Here is a 20,939-nt window from a genome sequence, read left to right as displayed (position 1 = left end):
ACATAGACGCACTGTATGATAACATACGCACTGATAAGTAAACACATGCCGCAGAGGAGACGATCTAGATTTCCGGCCAACCAGACAGCATAGTGAGAACAAGACAGAGTGTCATTTACAGACATGATATGTCCTCTGATGTTGGCTACATACAGCGCTGCATTCACACCCAGTGGTCAGTCATGATGGCAGGGCTGCCACGGACAGTGTTGTCTTTCACTTTTGCAGAAGCACATCTTGTAGAGCAGCTAAAGCCTGCAGCTACAACACACTTTAGTTTGACAGAGAAACTATAAAACACATTTTAAAAAAGAATCGAAACAAAGAGAAAAATTGTCTTGACTTCTTTTCCTTCTTTCTTTTCTTTCCCTTACTAGAGTTGATTTTGTGATTCTGAGCTGCTCAGTCGTGTTGGTCTATAATGTTTATATCTATAGCGTAAGACATCGTGTTTCCTCCTCTGCTAAAGCTAAATATCTTCTTTTAATCTGCCTGACTATGAGATTCTGTGGAAAGAAAGAGTCTGACCTGGGTGTAGGACTCCTTGCTTAAGCAAACCAGTCAATTCAGGTTTAGCTTTAGCAGAGGCGATCCATGACTGGTGAGGGTCAAAATAAAAGACCAAACCTTGAGGGTTTTGAGCCTTAAATAATGTTAAAAACACACTTAAGTACTGTGTGACATAGCTCAGCTGTGTGGGCGGCGATTTCCTGACATGTTTACTGACATAATTCTTCTGTTCTATAAACTTTTACAAACTCATATACTTGACTCAATTTGACTCCGTTGAAGGTGAAACCAATGCTCAAACAGCACTTTCCACATATGTCAAAGTACAGTCCATCCTCCAAAGAGTGTCAAACAGGCCTCATCTGAGCTTCAATAACCCAAACCCTAACCGTAACCCAACCCCAACTCTAACTCTAACTGTAAATATTCAAAATACCTAAATATTTTTAGGTTTGGACCAGCTTTTGCTTGGCCTAACTGACAACTGGCAGTAAGTTTGTAGACCAGACAGAACAAACTAGTGAGCAATGCAGCCTGAGCAACAACACAAAGGCACTGTACTGCTACACAACCAGTTGGCCAAACTACTTACTGTGTTTTGGCTTGTTTATTAACTCTGTGTTGTAGTTAGTGCGGATTTTACATTGATTTTATGAAACATATAGATATATTTTATGGTATAATACGAGAGTGCTTCCCAAAGTTCTCAGTCTCACCAGAAAACATCACAGGAGAAAGATTGTTCTTGCATTGTTTATGTATGTAGTCTCCTTTCACTTCAATGCACTTGGTCCAATGATGTTCAAGATGTGATCTTCTTCTAGAAGGGATCCAGAAGAATGTCTCATTTTGACCCTCTAGATGCCATTGATTGTAAGTTTCTTACCATGTACTGTCTATCTTACAATGGTGTGGTAAGCAACTGACTTACATATACTTAGGTGGTGTCCATTTACTTCCAAGTTCCACAGTAGAAGGCCAAAGTCTTCATCTAATCACCCAAGAATAAACTCACACTCAAGGACTGGGCCACTACTGGCACTGCTGCAGCCACCAGATACCCTCCAGGAGTAGCTGGTGATGTCAGAAACACCAGTGTAACAGTGATGAGTACCATGTTGTTGGCAGTTGATGACAAGATGGTTTAAATGGCACTGTGGCTCACTAATATTCAGAAAGAGAAGCATGCTCTGACCTCGTTATGGAAAAGGTCATCATCTGCCTTCGTAATGAGGGTCATGAAGCTTGCAGAGACACACACATGCACTGAAACTGATGTAAGTACATATTTGCATCCTGTCCTTGCTGAGCTTCCTGTTTGTTTCCTCCCATGGACATGTGAGGAGATGAATAGGTACCTTTAACATAAGCAAACACATGTACAAAAGCACCCTGTCCTCAGCAGCCCCAGTCAGAAATGTTTGCTTTCACCTTTCTATGAGTCACTCTGTCTTCTCTCCTCACACTATACAACTTTCCATATACGAATGAAATGTTTCTGCTGACTCTGTGTCCTACCTGCATTCACTCTGTGGTGTGTTTCAGGGAAGGCTGACAGGAGCATGGGGAATGTGGTGGGAGTTCAAGCGCCATGTGCGTAATACGCAGGTTCACAAATGCTTACTAGCAGCGCAAATCATCTGTTCTTGAACTCGACCGAATTCTCAGAGTGTGAATGTGGACAGCAGTGCTTGCTCAGCATCATCTCTAGAGGACTGAAAGAGATGGGCTGAGTCTTTTACACAGTGGTACTATGGACAGAAAAGTTACATTATGGGTTGTCTGCACACTGTGTTCCATCTATCTGTGGCTGATACATTTCTACTTCTTTTCCTGCTGCCTTATATTATGTAATCCCTCTGATTGGTTACAAGTCTATAATCAGATTCCACGCCCTTCAAATTACCTTTAAGTAAGTTATTGATCATCCGACAGACGTCACAGCGGAGTGATTGGAAGATTAAATTACACCTGTACTGCCAAGGTACTTTTAATGAGGGATGCTTACGGTAATTGGATACAATCTGCCACTGTGTTAGACTTTCAGTGCATCAGATGTACAGTCACTGCAACAACCCTTCTGAATGTGTGTTTCTCTCTACAAGGACACTGAATAATGATACAGCTCAGGTCTTTTTAAGGATGTAAAACACAAAAACAGGGCTTTTAACCAGGGCAGCGGGTAGCACAGGGTAATTTTACGAATCTATCACTCATCTGGCGGTTTACCCATCCCTCAGCACCGCAGTGATTCTTGACTCATTGTCTGGCTGTATTGATTCAACCAGCAAAGACTCCTGTTGCAAGGCTTTAGTGTATATGTGGAACTGGGTCATTTCCATTGTAGTCTGGGATGAGCTGTTGCATGTTACAGTAAAAGGCTGAACTAGTTTGTATTCAGCTAAACTGTGCATTTATTCATAGTGTAAAGAATTGAGGGGGAGATTTGTTACATTTATTGTGCTATAGAAGGAAGGACGAGAGAAATAAAAGGCAAAAGGTGACATTATCATATTTCTGAAATTCACACCCTTTCCATTGAATTTTAATGAATGATGTAATCCATGGGGATCATGGTTGTCATAATAAACTTTAGTTGAACTTCATTGTAATTGTTTCTTATTGTTAGATGGTGTAATTTCACCTCTTGCATCCTTTTTTTTTTTTTTTGCATGGGGGATATTGTGAAAGACAAATGCCCTTGATCTTAACAGACCGTGCTTCAAAGATGTGGTGAGTCATGGAGAGCTAAAAGTGCAGACTCATCATCGGAGCATTCATACAGACCGTGAGTGATTTGTGAATCAGCTGTTGCCTGGTTGTCTGCTGTTTTATCTCTGCGGTTCCCTCTAGGCACAGACAGCTCGAGAGGGCTCACGGCTGAGAAGAGACCAAGGACTCCAACATAAACATGTTTGTCTGCAGTCTGGTGTCTCTGGGAGTAAGACTGGTGAGTTGGGACATCAAGCTGTTTACTGTAGCTGTTTAATTACTTCCCCCCCTACAGCTAAGATAGGTGATTTAGATCATTTGAACACTTACAAAAGCTCTGTTTATCTTTTGTGAGAATCCATGAAGTACTGGCAGAAATCTCATTACTTTTTGTCACCCACCAAATCTCAAAATATCTCTCTGAGACATCCTGTTCTCCTGTTCTGAGGCAGAACCAATTCCACAGGAACCCATTATACATTTATTCATATCTAGTCCTTGACCTAAGGTTCATTTTTGACCTCTGTATGTGGAATCGTCACACATCATGGCATCCGTACAACATGAGCAACAATCACTTGTGAGGCAATTTCACCAACCTGCAGTGCTTACAAATTGCATTTTACAACAGATTTAATGTGATCTAAGCTTAGTTTCTTGGCAGACCCTTGATCTCCAGCGTATGATAAGGCTGGGACAAGATGACATATATATGGTTAATTACATAACTAAAATATGTTGTAAAATATGCCATGTGCAGCAGTTAACTTAGATCTCTATCAGCAAGTGTTACTACAGGTCAGGGAGCATTGGTGCTTCTTTTGCTGCATATCCATTTTCCTTGTAGCTTCTAAAATTGAAGCTGGTTGCCTCATATCTCATTAACATTAATGACAATACAGTTCACAGGCAATGCAGCTGACTCTAATGGAGACATAATGGAAATATGTAATGTCACATGGATGGCAGGCTGCAGTAATGCTTGAAAATTAATTGCTTGCGACTTCACTGCCTGTCGTGGAAGGTGGTAAACAGTGTAACAGGCCCCTTGGAAATGCTAGATGACAATTAAAAGTTCTTTCTGCCCTATTACAAGCTCAACCATGGCTGGAGAAAACAAAACCAGAAGCTGCTGCCATTAAACTTTGGAGTGCTATCTTGTTAAATGAAGCAATGACTTCTTCTCATTACAGCAATGTGTCTCTTTCAAATCCCTGAAGAAAGACTCCAACCTATGAGTCTCAAAGTTCCTTGGAAAGTCAGAAAAAGCACACACACACAAAGCATTGTAATGTTCTTAGATTTTCTTTTTCTGTCTTACAAAAAAAACAAACTTCTCAAAAACTTCTCCACTGTCCACTGTGGACAAAGTTTGCTCACTGCGTTTGCCTTGGGAGGTGAAAAGTGTCACAGAGGAGGACAGAGAAATAAAAACGCAGAGAAAACTAAAGGTTCTGCACTTCCAGTCATGCTGTTTCTGTCACTATAATAAGCTATAGTGCATAAGCTATAGCATAAGCTATAAAAAAAGATCAGTTTGTGGTGTGTCTCTCAGCGCACAGAAACACAGGCTCTGATTCACATCCTCAGCAAAATTAAACCGTGTCATGTGTAGAGAAAAATGTAATCTTTGTCTTCTCCACAGTCATCACCATTGGCCTGCAGGAAGGAGAATCAAGCCAAGTGAGGGAGGTTTTATCAAGATACAGCTTTTTCTATCTGGTTCCTTGGTGTCAGAAGTAGCACATTAACCTCTTGCTGCTGCATCTTTCTCATATGACCTCAACCATCTTCCATGAACCTGGGAGAGTATTTGTAATGAGCAAGGTGCTGTTTCTGTTGCACCAATAGGTATCGCTGATGTCTGATTCCTCAACTTCAGTCTGTATATGTTGTCTTTTCTTTGTTCCCTTCTACAAATCTCACACTGCTGCACTTTCTTAAGCAGTAAAAGCAGCAACCCCTTGTGCAGCTATGAACCAAATTCAGAAGTTGAGTTCATGGAGGAATGAGGTTAAAGGGTTGAAGGCAAAGGTCAAGTAGATGGTGGATTCCAGGAGGTTCAACGCTGCTGGCAAAGTTGAAAGTAGAATATTTGCTTGTACATTCACACCCATTGATTCTCTACAGAGCAGATCAAAGGCAGCCTTTGCTTTAAAGTATGTTTTTAAAAGAAACTGATTCAAATGCCACTGAATAGCTAATAAGAGTCAACTGTTACGGTAATTTGAATATTCACTACAGCTCTGCATTTCCTAAAATTTCTCATTTCACACTCTCATTCTTTGCTCTGTGCAGACACCAGCAGACGTCTTCTGGCTGTGGGACCAGGTTGTGAAATTTCTTTGGGGCACCGATCCTTGACACGAACCATCCCTCGTGAGTCTGTGGCCTCTGACCCCCACAACGAGACACTTACAAAGCCCTCAGAGAACCACCCCCCGCACCCGCCCCTTCATTTCAGGTAGTAAATGGCCTCTTTTGGGCGGCAAAAATGGAAGAAGTGCATCTAAATCTAAAATATATGGTACATTATTTATTAACAATGTTACACAATCTCCATCCTCAGCAGCAGAAGTTGTGCTAAAGGGGCACATCTTTCTATCTCTGGCTAGATCTCTACAGAAAAAAACCTCAAAAAAAAACAAAATATACATTCAGAAAACAACTCCATCAAGGACATTTAAAAAATAAATTTAGTGAAACATATATGTATATAATGTGAACAGATGTACAGTAAAAATCACATACAGCATCAAACACCTATATGAAAACAATCTATTTAAAAAACTGTTTTAGTGCAAAGAATTTTACAATATAAAAATACTGCCATGTAATTTTTCTTTCCGATAGGAAGAACAGAGGACACGATCTGTGTGAGGTGAAAAGGTTAGAGGTGAGTGTCGGCGATGGGGATTCGTCTCAGCTCAACTATTTGCGAATTGGTTACACTTCCTCCGTCATGGCTTCCGGGGATGGATTCGTTATCACTGACATTAAGGCCAGTCCCTGAAACAGACACAAAAAGTTGCATTATACTTTAGTGTAAATATAACATAGGTTTCTTTGTATGTATATTTGCAAGATTTTCTGCAGTATATTTGGTGTAATTTTTCTCATATATTATATGAAGTACACCCTACATGTTAAGTTTTAGCGCCTTCATTAGTGTGTCCTTTTCATGCCAGTGTGGGATTCTGGAATCAGCCCTGCATGTCATGATGTCTGGGTTATTAGACAGCACACTGAATCTGATCAGTCACGGTAATGAGATGTGAATGGAGCGGATTGACAGGCTCTAATGTAAGACAGGAACTAGGCAGTGAAACAAAGTCACTCTTTATATGTCAAAGATACAACAGGCCTGTTGGTAAAACACTGACATACTGTGTATATGATAAGCACATGCTCAGTGACGATATGTAGTAAACATTCCAAATTACATTTCTACGTTTGTGTGCAACCCTGGATTCTTCTATTTGTAAAGACTTGGGTCAATGTCAAACTCCTTTTCAGTACATCATCTTTAAATGAATGTTACTGGATTTGCACTGAAGCTCCCACTGGTCTGCACTTTGCTGTGACTGCATTCTCAAAGTAAAACATTGTGCCACAGAGTTCATGTGCCCTTTGATGTTGGTGCTCAGCATAAATATTGTACAGTACACCAAGAAAGATAAGCAAGATAATCACTTCGTTTTATTATCTGCAGGTTGTCTAAAGCTCTCACTGTATTTTGGTGGCAACGGACCAAGAAGATATGTTTATGTCGATCCAGCACCTGTTGTAAAAATCTGCTATGATGTAACCAGAGGAGAATCCAGACCAATGATCCTTCACAGAATCACTTATGTCAAGTTCCCTCTGACGCCGAGTTAATGACTGGCATGTTAATGAGCAGCTCTTAGCGGTACTACACATGTACTCAGAGTATATGTGTGCCTCTCTGTGCGTATCTGGTTAATGATTCACTACCAAATGAGGTGTGAAGGCCCTCATTAGAGCACTACTTTATGACCCTTGTCAGGTGGTGCTTTATTATGTAATTCTGATTAGCAAATTGTCTTTACCGCTGACCGCACGGTTGAGATTAAACCAGGTTATGGGCTCAGTGAGACATGTATGACACAAAGAAGGTCAGAGGCCACCAGGGAAAGTGTGGAATGGAAGACTTGTGAATAATGGTGCAGAAATGTACTTCAACTGTAGAAAACAGAGGATTATAACATTAATATAAAATTTCAGAAGACTTTCTTGAGAAAAAGTTTGCATTCTGTTGTTTTCCACACTGCAAAGATCAAGTGTTGGTGTGACAGTTATATTATCTTGAGGCTATTCCAGAGACCTATGTGGAGCCAAATGCTTTGACTTAATTAAATCTTGCAAACTTCTTCCTCTTTGCCACACAGAATAATCTGAATGATTACTTCATAGTGCTGAGTTTGCCGCTGAGGGTAGCAATAAATTCCCTGGCCTGTTTACTTCACCCCAGAGGCTATTTAAGGTTGAACACCACACCCGCTCAGGACGGCAGGGGCAAGAAAAGAGCAGATCAGAGACAACTGGCCTGCTGCTACAACTGTCAGTTTACTTGGGATGGACACACACATGTACACGCACACACACTACACAATCAATAAGACGGTAAGAGGCTATCTCTGCTCAAGTTTTTCACTTGGTGCAACATTGTCCCCTCATTGTAATCCATTTATTAACATCCGGAAGTGTCTTAAAGTGACACCTGCTCGGAAGGACTTTTAATTTGACTATCTCCATGGTAACAAGCTTTGTTTTTCTGGGATGCAAGGTTGAATCTGATGTAGGTTTCAGGATTAAAAGCCTTCTGTGCTTGCAACATGACAACCTTCTTTGCAAAGTCAAATGAAACCCCCGGACTGTAGCTTTTAATGTGCCCAAAGTTATTAAAAACCCAACAGTGCTCAATGACTGCTAATGATTAATTCATTTTCCTTAAAAGTTATTTCTCTTCCTCAGAACCCCGGGAGGTTAACTGAGACACTCAGTGTGACCTGACACTATCTCATTAACTTCAGGGTCTTATCAGGCTGGTCTATCTCCATTACATATTTCTTATCTCTCCCAGAGCGACCACCATTTAGAGGAACAGACGCTTGCTCTTTCCATGACGTGAGATTGAAGCAGAGTGGGATATACTTAATGCTCAAGTGGTAGCTGAAAGAACTCACTATTGGAGGGGACTAATAGAGACCGACAATAATCTCTGCTGCAATAAATAACTAAAAAAGTAACAGCCGGAAAAGAGAGGATTTAGATTTTAAATCCAGACTGCCTGCTTTTCTTTAAATGTAAAGGGTCACACAGTCAGACTGTGACTGCAGTGGATCACCTCCACTTCTTCACACTGCCTATTTCTTAGGTGTGTGAAAATTACTCTGCGTATTCAGACAGTGTGAAGCAACGAATCAGTGTCTAAAAGTGTGCATGTGTGTGTTTTTGTATCAGTATATCAGTAAACAGTTTGGGCCCTCAGCTCATTAAACATTGATGGCAATAGAAGAAGAATGGTTTCCATGGCAACAGAGAGGGTTGATGCTAAGGGATTACTGGATGCTACAGATACTGTATATATGCATACTATGAAATAATTAAACACATGCACACATACAAAGGCATATTTTGTCACTTTTTGTTAGAAGTCCCACCTGGCCAAATTGGGTTTATATTAAATACTTTTTTGTTAGAAAACGTAGTGTCGTATTAGATTGTGGCCTTAGGTGTCATGTTTTTTTTGGAACTATCCTTACAGGATGTTTGACAGAGAGTGTTGAAACAGGTTTGGCATCGGTTTGACCCAAACTGTAACACATTTATTTTGGTAAATGGTTTCACACACAAAAAAAATAGAAGCTGAAAGTGAAGGTGTTAGAAAATCATAGTGTCTGACTAACCATTTACCATTTCATGTAAAGTTTAATCCACAAAACACTTACTTCAGAGACGCAACTGAATGGTCAGTATTACATTGTGTTCCTGCCATTTGCTGTTTGCTTGTTTTTGAACTTCCTGTGCAATCCTCCGTAAAGCTCACTGAGACCTTTCTGCTGAGCTAAATTAAGGTGTTAGTGTGAGGATGCTGATGTATTGGATACAGAAGGTTAGAAGGGAGGGTTTAGTGATTAAATCTCCTCACCAGTCTTTAAGGCAAATATGAGGTCGTCAAACTCCTGCGACTCCTCGTCTGTGGTGACCAGGTTGGTGTTGATAAAGCCTCCCTCGGTGGTGTATGACCCCATCACAGGACTGGGTTTAAACACACTGCTGGGCTGAACGGTGGGCCGCAGTGACGCTCGCTCCCAGTCGGCTGATATCTGACACAAATACGCAGTCATATGAGCCCATGCACATCACCAAATGCAATGGATACTATAAATATGGATTACTGTCACTGTTGTTGACCATTATTCACATTTTTTATAACATTCTGACTTATATATTTCCTCTAAAACCTAAAAACTAACTTAGAGACACCTGATATGTGACATATTTGTAAAATATTTGACAGCAGCAGCATAATTTGAACAATATATTTATTTAAATAGCACTTTATAAAGACAACAATTGAATGTGAAGTATTGTGACCAACATGTAGCAAAAATTCTAGGTAAAAGATGTGAATGGGACACATGAGGTCTGTCTTCATATGTACTCATTAACTTCACATGAATGCAAGGCAAAAACAGGCCAAACGCACTCTCCCGCTCACACAAATACACACACACACATATATCAATGCTTGATTCAGGGGATGGTTGTGTCTGTCAGCCATGTAATCATGTCTGTAATGAGATGGGGTCAGGCAGAGTGCGTGTTGTTCAAGCACCCCGAAGGGTTAAGGCCAACCCACAGGGTCAGAGTGGGTCCATGGGGTGAGCGTGAGGTCAGCGTGTTTAGGGTTTCACACTGAATCCCAATCATGGAAATGATGCTGCTAGCAGAGTTAGACGGATGACTGAGTTTAATTTAGTATTTTTGGGGGGAGGAAAGTCGTTTATTCATGCTTGAATAGAGAAAAAAAACAGGGATGTTTAGAAATAAAAAAAAAAGAAAAATGTCAGAAAATAGTGAAACAAAAAGAAAACTAGAGGGAACAAAAGCATATCACTGTATGTTTGTCTCTCTCTGATTTTGTCCTCAGGAACCAGATGGATCCATCATCTCCTCTTGTTTTCCACTGAGTTCCTTTATTATGAATGCCTCATCTGTCTATGTTCATGCATAAATGTGCATGTGTCCGTGTGTTGTACGAGCTTCTGAGGCTTGTTGGGCTGTGACCGGTACAGAGCGTCCCGGTGAGGTGAATTAAGCACCACCAGGCACCTCAAATCTGTCACATCCACTTCGACGGGAAGCAATGAGTAGATGACTCCAACGAGCAAGTCAACCTGAACGTCACATTTTTTGATACTATTCTAATATCACTTCAATCTCTTTTCCACCAATCCACTCCACAAATATCACTCTCCTAACACCTCCCATTGCGCTTTTTAGGGGTGTCAGTCTGCACTTTTATTGTTCTTACTGGGTCTGTAGCCGAATCTCAGAGGCAGGACTGTGCTCTCATGAATAAAACAAGATTACTGGATTCCTACGTGTGGAGAGAGATTGAGAAAGAGGGAGGGAGGAGTTCCCAGGAGTGATGAAGTTAACCCCCCCCCCTTTTTTTCTTCTATTGCTCCCTCTCTCCAGCTCAATCCTTATAGGGTATTCTCCAGGGAAAAAGTTGCTGAGGAGACAGAGTTACTACAAAACTACTGCATGTGTGTGTCCACAGGGTATGTTTTCAGTGCCTGCTTGCATGCTACACATAGGAAGATCACAAGATGAGCTGATGTGGGTGATGTTGGGAGTTACGAAGACTGACCGTTTAGACTTCCACATGATTTTGCAGATGTTATTTAATGAGAATCAGTCTGACTTGAGAGCGAATGTGTATGAATGTTCTCGGAGGAATCAGCTGATGTGAGAAACGTGTGATGGAGAACAGAGCCATGGGAATGAGGGCATGGGAAAAAGAGAGGAGGGGCGGAAAGAGAGTGAGTGAAAGAAGGTAAAGCAGAGAAGAAGATTCATATTTAAAGATGCATTCCTTTTTTACAATCTGGGTCAGTGTTCCTATGAATAAGATTTTTTCCTAACAGAGTTAAATGATAAACTCTCAGAACGCAGGGAAATTGCTATGAAAGTTCAAAGAACTTGGGGTTGTGAATGAAATCGTAGTTTGGCCACATTATCCAAACCATGTATTATATTGTACTGGAAAAAAGTTAACGTCAGTTATAATTATTCATTGTACAGATCATAGCAGGAATTGTAGGTTAGAGCTGAACCAGGAATCTACCTCGTCGGGGTAAGTCCAAATCTCCATCGTAAAAACTGTAAGCAAAATGCTTTCATAACTTTATTTAATGAAGCAATGAAGATATGCTTAAGCGCACACTGTAATTAAAATAAAAATGGAAAAAAATTAGAGCTGAAGAGCATGGAGGAGAGGATACAGGCAATAAATGGAACGGTCTGTATAATCAGGTATGTACAGTATGTCTACATTTGATTACACAAGTGTATCTGTCTCTATGATGGTTAATTGTGTGTGTGTGTGTGTGTGTGTGTGTGTGTGCACCTCTTCCATGGCGCTGATGAGATTTTGGGTTGATTTGCTGATGTCACCCCCAACACTGGTGGGTCCTCCTCCCTGGTAGGTGGAATCGGGACCGTCGTGGTCGCTCATCTCCACTGTGTAAGTGGCTTTAGAGGGCCAGAAACACTGGTTGTGCATGATGAAATAAACTGCAAACACATACAAACCCTGTAAAAAAAAAAAAAAAAAAAAAAAAAGATGGAGAAAACAGCATTAGGAAAAAGTTTTACATTCTCCATAGCTCTGCTCCACAGTCTCTTAGAAGGTAATCAAAGCCTATTTCATACATGGAATCTCGAACATATCTGGCTCCATCGATCTGTAACAGAAAACAGGTTCAGTGGCTATATTACAAATCAAAGAGCATTAAGAGAATGCTTAAAATAGAAAAGTACATGTTTCAGCTATAAATTCCTCCAAGTTATATTGAGTTATACTGTTTCATTATTAGCACGCATTGTAAAAATTTAACTTCTTTCACATCATCATAAGCAGCAGCATTGTCTTACAGCATGGTTAATGAGGAATTACTTCATCACTGTCCCATGACATCATTGGCACTCTGGTATTTCTGCTTCCTCCACTTCCTCGTCATTACCAAATCCTCTTGGTCAACAGCACTGGGCTGTGAATTACCCCAAAACACCAGAGTGTGAAATGCCACGAGGCCATCCTGTATTTCACAACACTCATCACAGAGTGATGACGGCAGCCGCAGACAAAGATGGAACGCACAAGACAGCGAAGCACGACTGTGTGAATGTGCGTAGATACAGGTGCAGGCAAACGGGGAACCCATCACACTCAGAAACACGTGAAAAGAGGGTCTTAGTGAAAAATGACAAGAAGCTAGTGTAAGATAATTTTCTGGGAACCATGACAAGTTCAGTATAAATTACCAAACTTTGTTTAGAGAGCAAGTGTGACTAATTTACAGGCTCAATAATTCATCTACTAAATTTCCTTAAATTATCTACTTATGAACAATGGGCATCAGGCAGGAAGACAGTTCTTAAATGTCTAACCATGAATTTTGTTTGTTCTCAGGAAGTGGCAGGAAGGACTTTCCAAACTATTCCAAAACTCAGACCTAACTTTTTGACATGAAGTTTCTGTCTGTCACGAGGAACCAAAGGTCACACTACTGACAACAAATGCCAGTACTTACCAGAAAAGGAAACAACATTACCCATATAGAAGAAGTTTACTGACACACAAAGGGGATTTTACACAGTGCGGATGGTTACAATCAGCACCACCAGGAAGACAACAGGAACCATAACTATGTGTTTATGGGTGCACTGTAAAACTGGAACATCCAGACTATGAGGACGGGGAAAAAGGGCTGCAAAGAGATAAAAAAAAAACACATGGAGCACCTCACAGGTCATTAGCTGTGCTTTATAGCCTGATGTTCTCTGAAAAACAAACTCTCTGCGAGTGTGGTGCATCTATATAAATGCATCTACTATTCAGTATGTTCTTTGCATTACTGTGCCTTTGAGGCCTATGAGTGTTCTTGAGCGGCAAAATAAAAACTTTACACCACTTCCCATCAGAAATGGGACATTTGAGGGTTAAAGGCTTGATTCAGTGGTGTGCAAAGTGCTTGTGCTGTCATCACTTCTTGTTTGCATTTTCTGTGCATCAAGATAAAGAAAAGAAAAAAAAAGAACTTTCCTTTATGTTATCACATAAAACACTGAACAAGCAGCCAGTTGTGTGCTCATCTCCGGGCGTGTATGTTGCTAGCCATAACTGCGGCTCCATCACGACAGTATTGTGGGTGATTAGCACAGATCATTAGCAAGCTGTGCAGCCTGAGGAACAGGCTTTACAACCGTAGGCCTGTTATGTAAGTGTTCCCTGATCACTAGAGAGGCCACGTCTTCATAGATGGAAGCACAGCGCGAAGGAGAGCACCAAAGGATGGAAGGAAGTCCATGAGAAGAAGCCTTTGGGTGCAAGGATATAAATTACATTGGCTGAAATTTATTTATTCAGAGGGAGAAGTGGAAAGCAAAAGATGAAGAATTGTACTCGCAGTGAGACAAAGGGACAGAAACTAGAGTTGTTGATAGAAAAAATTGAAATAATTAAAAAAAACCTCTTCACTTCCTAACTGGGAAAATTGTCCTGTGTGGCGTGCAAATAATTTTCCGTGCTCATAAAAGCAACAGTTCTATTTCCCTTAAACCTTAATTATTTCCAGGCTTCACACAGCTGATTGCATGTGTGGACATGTGTAGGCCAGAGTCTTCTTTTCCATAACAAAACCCAGATATCCTGTGTCCTATTTTTAGATAAGTACCAAGGCCGAATGAGGAAGCAGAGGTAGAATTGAATTGTAATGAAGCATGGTGCTGCTTCACGGCTATGGACGTGACATTACAATAAGGTCAGGCTTATCGGCAGAGGAGCCACACAGGAGGAGATAATAAGGGGTGGTGCTGCGGTGATTCGATTATTGTCTTCTAATTCAGCCTGATGTGACACAGTTGTATAACGGAAAATGGAAGGATGGAAGGAAATATGGACAAACAAGAAAAAAAATGGGTCAACAAGTCAGATTTTCCTCAAGATAATGACCAAATATGATCAGTTTCTCAGTTTGGTTCAGTCACATACCCTTCTGGAAACTACTGGTTGTTTTGACCAATAACTTCAATAACCAAAGAATAATGTGCGCTCTGCAACACAAGCACCATCATGCACAGCTGTAACATCTGCAGCTGTTTAATGGTGTTCAGTAATCAGCAGCGGGGAGGTGTGCCACACAGCTACATCAACAACAACACCAAGGTAAATATGGAAAATTCTCCTAATGGAAAATTCGCGGCATGCAGGAAACGAAAACCACTCTTTGAAGCAAAAACCTAGAGTATAACAGCTTCCAGCCTCATGGCAATGAAACACAATGGAAAATGGCAGCATTACTGACCTGAATAAAGGATAAGATCAGATGTTTTCAAAAACAGCTGGTGGAATAATATTGATGCCACAGAGAGGTGGTAATGGAGCACCTCAGTGGGTGCCGTATGCAAGTTTAAACTTTGTTAAACTCTTCATTGATTGAATTTTTCCATTCTGAGTGCAGCAATTCAAAACCTGAGATGAAAATAAAATTACTCTGGCAGAAAAACCTGGTAATATATAAGGCAATCGTCACAACTTTTGACTAAAATCTTCTTGTGCACCATTTTTAAAAAACAGAATACAAATAATTCTTCAATCAGAGGTTCTTGGAGGGGCTCCAGGATACATTAAGAGAGAAATTACCTTCTTTTACCTGTCTTTGAGAGTCTGCATCTGCTCATGAATCATGACGATATAATTGGCGTTTGAGGTGTGCAGAGTGTCTGATGAGAAGACCGTTTTCAGTCTTGTCTATTAGGCTCCCATTTGCTTTCATTAAACTTTCATTCAGTCTCTAATGGACGTCTCACAATAACACAAAATGTCATCCCTCTTACTGTTGCTCATTTCCCCCTCACAGCTAAATTAATTGAAGTTGCTCCATCAAAAGCGACATGCACACATAAATGGAGTGGCAACAATGCCTGCTATAGGGCAGCAGCATTTTTACTGTACAGGGTCCCTATCGTTAGCTTTGTAAAAACTAGGTCAAAATGAGTTTGTTTACTGCTAATCAATGTCCTTGGACACAGTGTTGCTCTGGGGCTCTTTACCTGTTCCACTCTGACGAATCCTTCCTCATTCCTACTGCAGACCCCAGAGGCTCCCACTTTAGTCAGAGCTTTGAGGTTGCAATGCGGGGGCCTGGATTGGAAATCAATAGCCATAGTTCTTTTAAAACAAGACTTTTTCTCTCCGTCATAGAACACAGAGAAGTTGTCTATGGTTGTCAACTTATTGCCACAATGTGTCCTAATTGAAGCCAAGGGCAAAGTGGACGCAATGGGAGGGAATCTATTAGGCTGGCATGAAGCCTTTTTTCACTATATTCTCCACTCTCAGTAGAAATGTAGCTGATTGCCACAAAACTGGCACGAGAGATGGGCATTTCATGTGTTACTGTGTGTGTGTGTGTGTGTGTGTATGCCTGTGTGTTTATGTTATTCGAGTCAAGGCAGACACAGGCAGCAGAGGACTAGGAAGCCTTGGGGGCCAGAATCAAACACAAGAAAAAATTAAGGAAGCTTCAGAGGGAACAAAGGACTTTTATCTGAAATGTTCCTATGGGATTAAGGCAGGATTTTTACCTCAGTCAGAAGAAAAAACATAAGCTCAAAAATGTGACATCAGTTAAGTTTAGCAGTGTAACACATAAATGTCCTTTAAATCTGTTAGGATAAGTGTGTCACTGAAATGTAAACAGGTTTAAAAACCTGTAATTGACATACTTGCTCATGTAGCCAATGACCAGTGACTTTAAAAAGCACCATCACACGACTGGTCAGCTGAGGAAACTGACCACATGATGTCACCAAGTGGGACAAACTCTATTGGCTCATAAACAAGTGCTAAGTGCGACGTTGACCATCGGTGTTGACATCACTTCTCTTAATTAGTCACTGTACCAACAGGGGGAGTTTGCTTTGGTGCAACACTGTTTTCTTTGGTGTGTGGATGCCACATATCACCAGGGGTTACCACAGACCTCTTAGGACACACTTAACAGGCAGACGGTATCTCTCAGACGATGACAGAAGAGACCACAAACATTTATAGACTAGACAAGAATAAAAAGAATCTATTGTGCCAAAAGAAAACGGACTTGGGAGACCTTTACGGACACCTTTGCAAAGAAGACATTATTCAGTTGCTCAAGATGCAAAATATTTTTCAAACTGAATCCTTGTGCCAGGAGGTTTAATTTAAAAGACTGAGTGAAATGGGAAACTTTAAAAGTCCAGTACTAATGCTACTGCTGACATGGAGCCAAGCCAAAACATATTTCGATAGTGGAAGAGGCTCCAAAATGGAAATAGACCATTTTTATGGCTGAAAAGACACTGCAGATGTCTTGAATGAGCTAATTTTCTGAAATTTTCTCAGATCATCCTGGAATCTTCAACAATATGCAGCCACTGAAAGAAATTATCCTAACAAAAAATGGAAATGGCCATCAAAGGCAATACTGATATGCACCAAATCTTTTAAAGTGTATCGTGGTAAAAAAAATAATAATAATAATAATAAAAAAAAAGTCCAGTCCTGTAATAGATTATGATGTCAGTGCCAGTCAAGGTCTAAAGATCAACAATGTACTGAGCAATAAAATATCTCAGTCTTCTGTTAAATTTCTACCTAAAATGTGAGAAGCAAAGTTGTAAAATCAATCTTCACATTTAGACTTATGAAAGAATGAAAAGTATTTGCAGCCATTTCAGGTTGCAAATAGCTTCATGCATACTAGGATCTTTTTACATTTAAATACTTCTTTAAGTTCTTGGTCACAACTAGTATCCACAACAGAAAAACCTCCTAGGGTGATATATAAAATAATATGGCAATTCAAATTTATTGACAGTCAATAAGCCAACAAGAACACATCCCTGCCATGATCTTGAGAAATTAAACATGTTAAGTTTTGTCCATTCCATTAACTTTGCTCATCTTAAACTCATCTATAAATACCTACATAATCAGGCTCCTCTGGTGCTCAGTGGTTCCTCTCAGAGTTCCTCATTCAGTAATATGACGATCCAATGGGAATTAGGTAATGTGCCCTTACATAAATTCTATACAGCTTTTCCTGTTCAGGGAAAATAACTGAATCCTGATGGTGAACATTTTAAATTAAAACTGAGGCAGTTTTCAAAGAGAGGTTTATCAAGTAGTCATGAATGATCTGGCTGTTTTGTCTCATAGTGTTCTGTTAGTGTTTTCTGCATTTTTAATTTAAGTAAAGTGATCGTGGGTTTCCAGCCATAAGGACCTGTCTAGTAACAGTGTTATCTTGTGCCTCATTAACGTCCTTGCTTCATCTTCACTGCTACTCGGAGTTCAGAGTTGAAAAAAAATTGAAGGAATTGAGAGTGACAAACTAAGAGACCAGAAACAGGTACAGAAATCAAGTGGAAAGTGGCGAGCGAGACAAAGAGGCTTCAGTGAGATGTGACAGTGAAAACCCTGCCTCTCTTCTACATCAAAGCTGAGCTTCAAAGTGGGATAAAGTGGCCTTGATCAAACCCCACATCTGCCCCCACTCCCAACTCAGTAAAACACCAACACACACACATGCACCACTACAGTTGCCTAAATCCATAAGTTTTGCAGCTGTGGTAACTTCTGGAAAGCCCTAGAATATAATCTATGAAAGGTAAACACACTGAGCAGCGACCACACTAAAGATTACTTCAATGTTAATCCAAAAGTACACTCCCTGATAGTATTACTGTGCCCCATAGCACCCTCTAATCCTCAAATTGTCAGAAAATCTGAGTTTCAGAACTGTTTGAGAACAGTGACATTTCTCTGGGAGGTAAAATGAGATGCAGGGGGTTTTTGTAGGAAGCTGCTGGGGGAAAAATGAGAGAATGTAACCTTAACAAAGATCATTCGAGTCAAACTTGGTAAATGAATACATCCAACACATTTCAAGCTTGAGGCTAAATACCAAACAGTTTCATAGATGAGTTTTTGCTCCATAACTCTGCACTTGTCACATTCATTTCAGTTGTACAGTCTGTGACTGCAAAGGAACTCCAATACAAGAAACTTTGCAATACAAAGTAAGTAGACAAATGAGCATGCATGAAGGCAAACAAATAAAAAGGTCAATGATCTCACCAGCAGGCAGTTAAAGATGACGTAGAGGATGAGCATCCACAGGTACCTGTAGCCCATATGGAGTCCTGCCCATAGCCAGACCAGAAAGATAAGCAGAAATAGGTAGAGGACCAGCAGCACCTCTGGAACAGATGGATAACAGAAGAGGATGAAAAAACAATGTCATATATACAAGTCTATAAAGTATTCAGCATGACTGAAACTTATTCGTTTTATGATGACTGTAAAAGTCAACTACTATTCCTTTATCTTATTTTTAAGTAAAATATACATTTAGATTGATACTTGTGCCTGGATGGTATGACACAATAAATCCATCCATCCATCCATCCATCCATCCATCCATCCATCCATCCACTAAGCAGTTATGTATGCCAAGTGTGCACTCTGAGCTGTACTCTCCACTCTGGGATTCATCTCTTGAGCATCTTGTTTGTGCGACTGGTGGTGACAGCTGATGTGCTAGCATGTTTGACCTCATTTATACATGTATATTTTAGGAGGTGACAGTGGAAGGGTCTAAAATTAAACTGATTATCAAAATGGAGACAGAAACTCTTTTCTTTTTCTCACTTTTTATCTAGAAGTGGAACATCGACATTCACCAACAAAAAAAAGCCAGGGCTACTGTTATCTATTCAAACTAAATATATTTTTATATATGCATTCTACATAATATACTGTATAACATGGTACCAGTGCTGTTGCTACGAACCATTCAGTTCTTGTACAACCAAAGAAAGAGCTGTGTTTGTATCCTTGGCACAAAATCAAATATGTTATTGGTGGGTGTTGGACTCAAGGTTACTCCTTGACGTGGTTCTGTTGGCTTTATTAGGCTGTGACCTTCACCTTACAATGCAGTGGTTTGCCGCTGTGTGTGAAGTGACAGGATGAGATTCAGCACCTCCGAGTTTAAGGCCATGGTTTTCTAGCAAAAAACTGGATTTCTCTCTCTGGTTTGGGGTGTTGCTGCCTCGAGCAAGGAAGTTTAGGTGTCTCGGGATAGTGTTCACGAGTGACGTAAAAATGGAGCATGAGACGGAGATGAACAGACAGACTGGTACTGAGCCAGAAGGTGAAGTTCCCAATTTACCAGAGGCAGTGACTGAAAGAATAAGACTGCGGATACGAGAAGCTAAAATGGGTTTCTGTAGTGTGGCTGGGCTTGGAGATATCGTGGGAGCTTGGACATGCAGGAGAGAACCCAGAGTCACTGCTCCTTTGCATCAGATGGACGCAGCTTAAGTGGTTTGAGCATCGGATTGGAATGCCTCCTGGGTGGCTTCTTTTGGAGGTTTTCACGGCAGGTCCAACTGGGAGGAGGCCCTGATATTAACCTAGAACTCACTTCAAGGATTAAATATCATCTGGCCTGGAAATGCGCTGGGATCCCCCAGGAGGGACTGGAAAGCATTGCTGAGGTGAGGGATGCCCTGTTAAGCCTGCTACCACAACGACCCTACCCTGGACAAGCAGGAGAAAATGGAAGGATGGATGGATGGATCTTTAGTATATTACAAATACTGATATTTGCAACGCTTAAAAAGGGCTCCCATTTTGGCAAACCTTGTGGCATCTGTGGCAAGAGGTCGTCTCATCAAAATAGTCAAAGAGAAAAAGTACAGCCTTTTGTAAATACAGACCTAAAATACATTTTCACATGCATGTAACCCACTTTTGGCTACAAAAGCACACAAATGTGATGTCACGATAGATTGCATGCTCTTTGTAGTAGCTGCCATTGTGCATACCTTGGATACAGACCACACAGCATGCAGAGAAACGTTTGGGCATATCTTCTGTATTTGCACTGTGTCAAGCGTTACTAAGATAAGACGAACTCACCAAGAGGTCTTTCAGCACGTGTTTCTAAACTGAGCTCTACTATAGCAACTGGTGTCACTGCTAACCTACTTTCTATGGGGGCTGCTTTCAGGCATACAGTATGTCATGCTACACAAGCAGAGGTGAATGCTGCATATTAGACTTGAGCTGTAAAAGTGCAAAAGATATTCATATTTCTTTCAACCAGTGTCCTTCACATTACCCATAATTCATGATGAAAATTCAAAAGAACAACCACCCTGAAGCAGAGACAGACTTAACATCACAAGCACATCTTGATAGCATCACTAGACAGCAGGAGACTGAGTCAACTGTCAGAACCAGTCATCACAATAGAAAGAGAGAAGAATGCTAAATAAAACAGCTCATTACCATCCAGATCATTTCCTTCAGTAGGAAATCATGAGAACATAATGGTAGCAGCTGTCGAAAC

The 20,939-nt window shown here is 40.6% G+C and overlaps 1 protein-coding gene across 1 annotated transcript in view; it reads right to left on the bottom strand.

The window, feature by feature from the left end:
• Nucleotides 1–5,745: 5,745 nt before the first annotated feature.
• The window catches only part of adgrv1 (adhesion G protein-coupled receptor V1), a 117,210-nt gene continuing 102,016 nt past the window's right edge, over nucleotides 5,746–20,939 (bottom strand). The window contains 4 exon segments of the mRNA XM_055011477.1: nucleotides 5,746–6,231; nucleotides 9,395–9,572; nucleotides 11,885–12,070; nucleotides 18,659–18,780. Coding sequence (XP_054867452.1) covers nucleotides 6,113–6,231; nucleotides 9,395–9,572; nucleotides 11,885–12,070; nucleotides 18,659–18,780 — 605 coding nt within the window. The 3' untranslated portion in view covers nucleotides 5,746–6,112.

The sequence above is a fragment of the Amphiprion ocellaris genome, chromosome 6 (assembly GCF_022539595.1).
Source record: "Amphiprion ocellaris isolate individual 3 ecotype Okinawa chromosome 6, ASM2253959v1, whole genome shotgun sequence".
Classification (NCBI taxonomy): domain Eukaryota; kingdom Metazoa; phylum Chordata; class Actinopteri; family Pomacentridae; genus Amphiprion; species Amphiprion ocellaris.
This window is presented reverse-complemented; position numbering and strand designations above follow the sequence as displayed.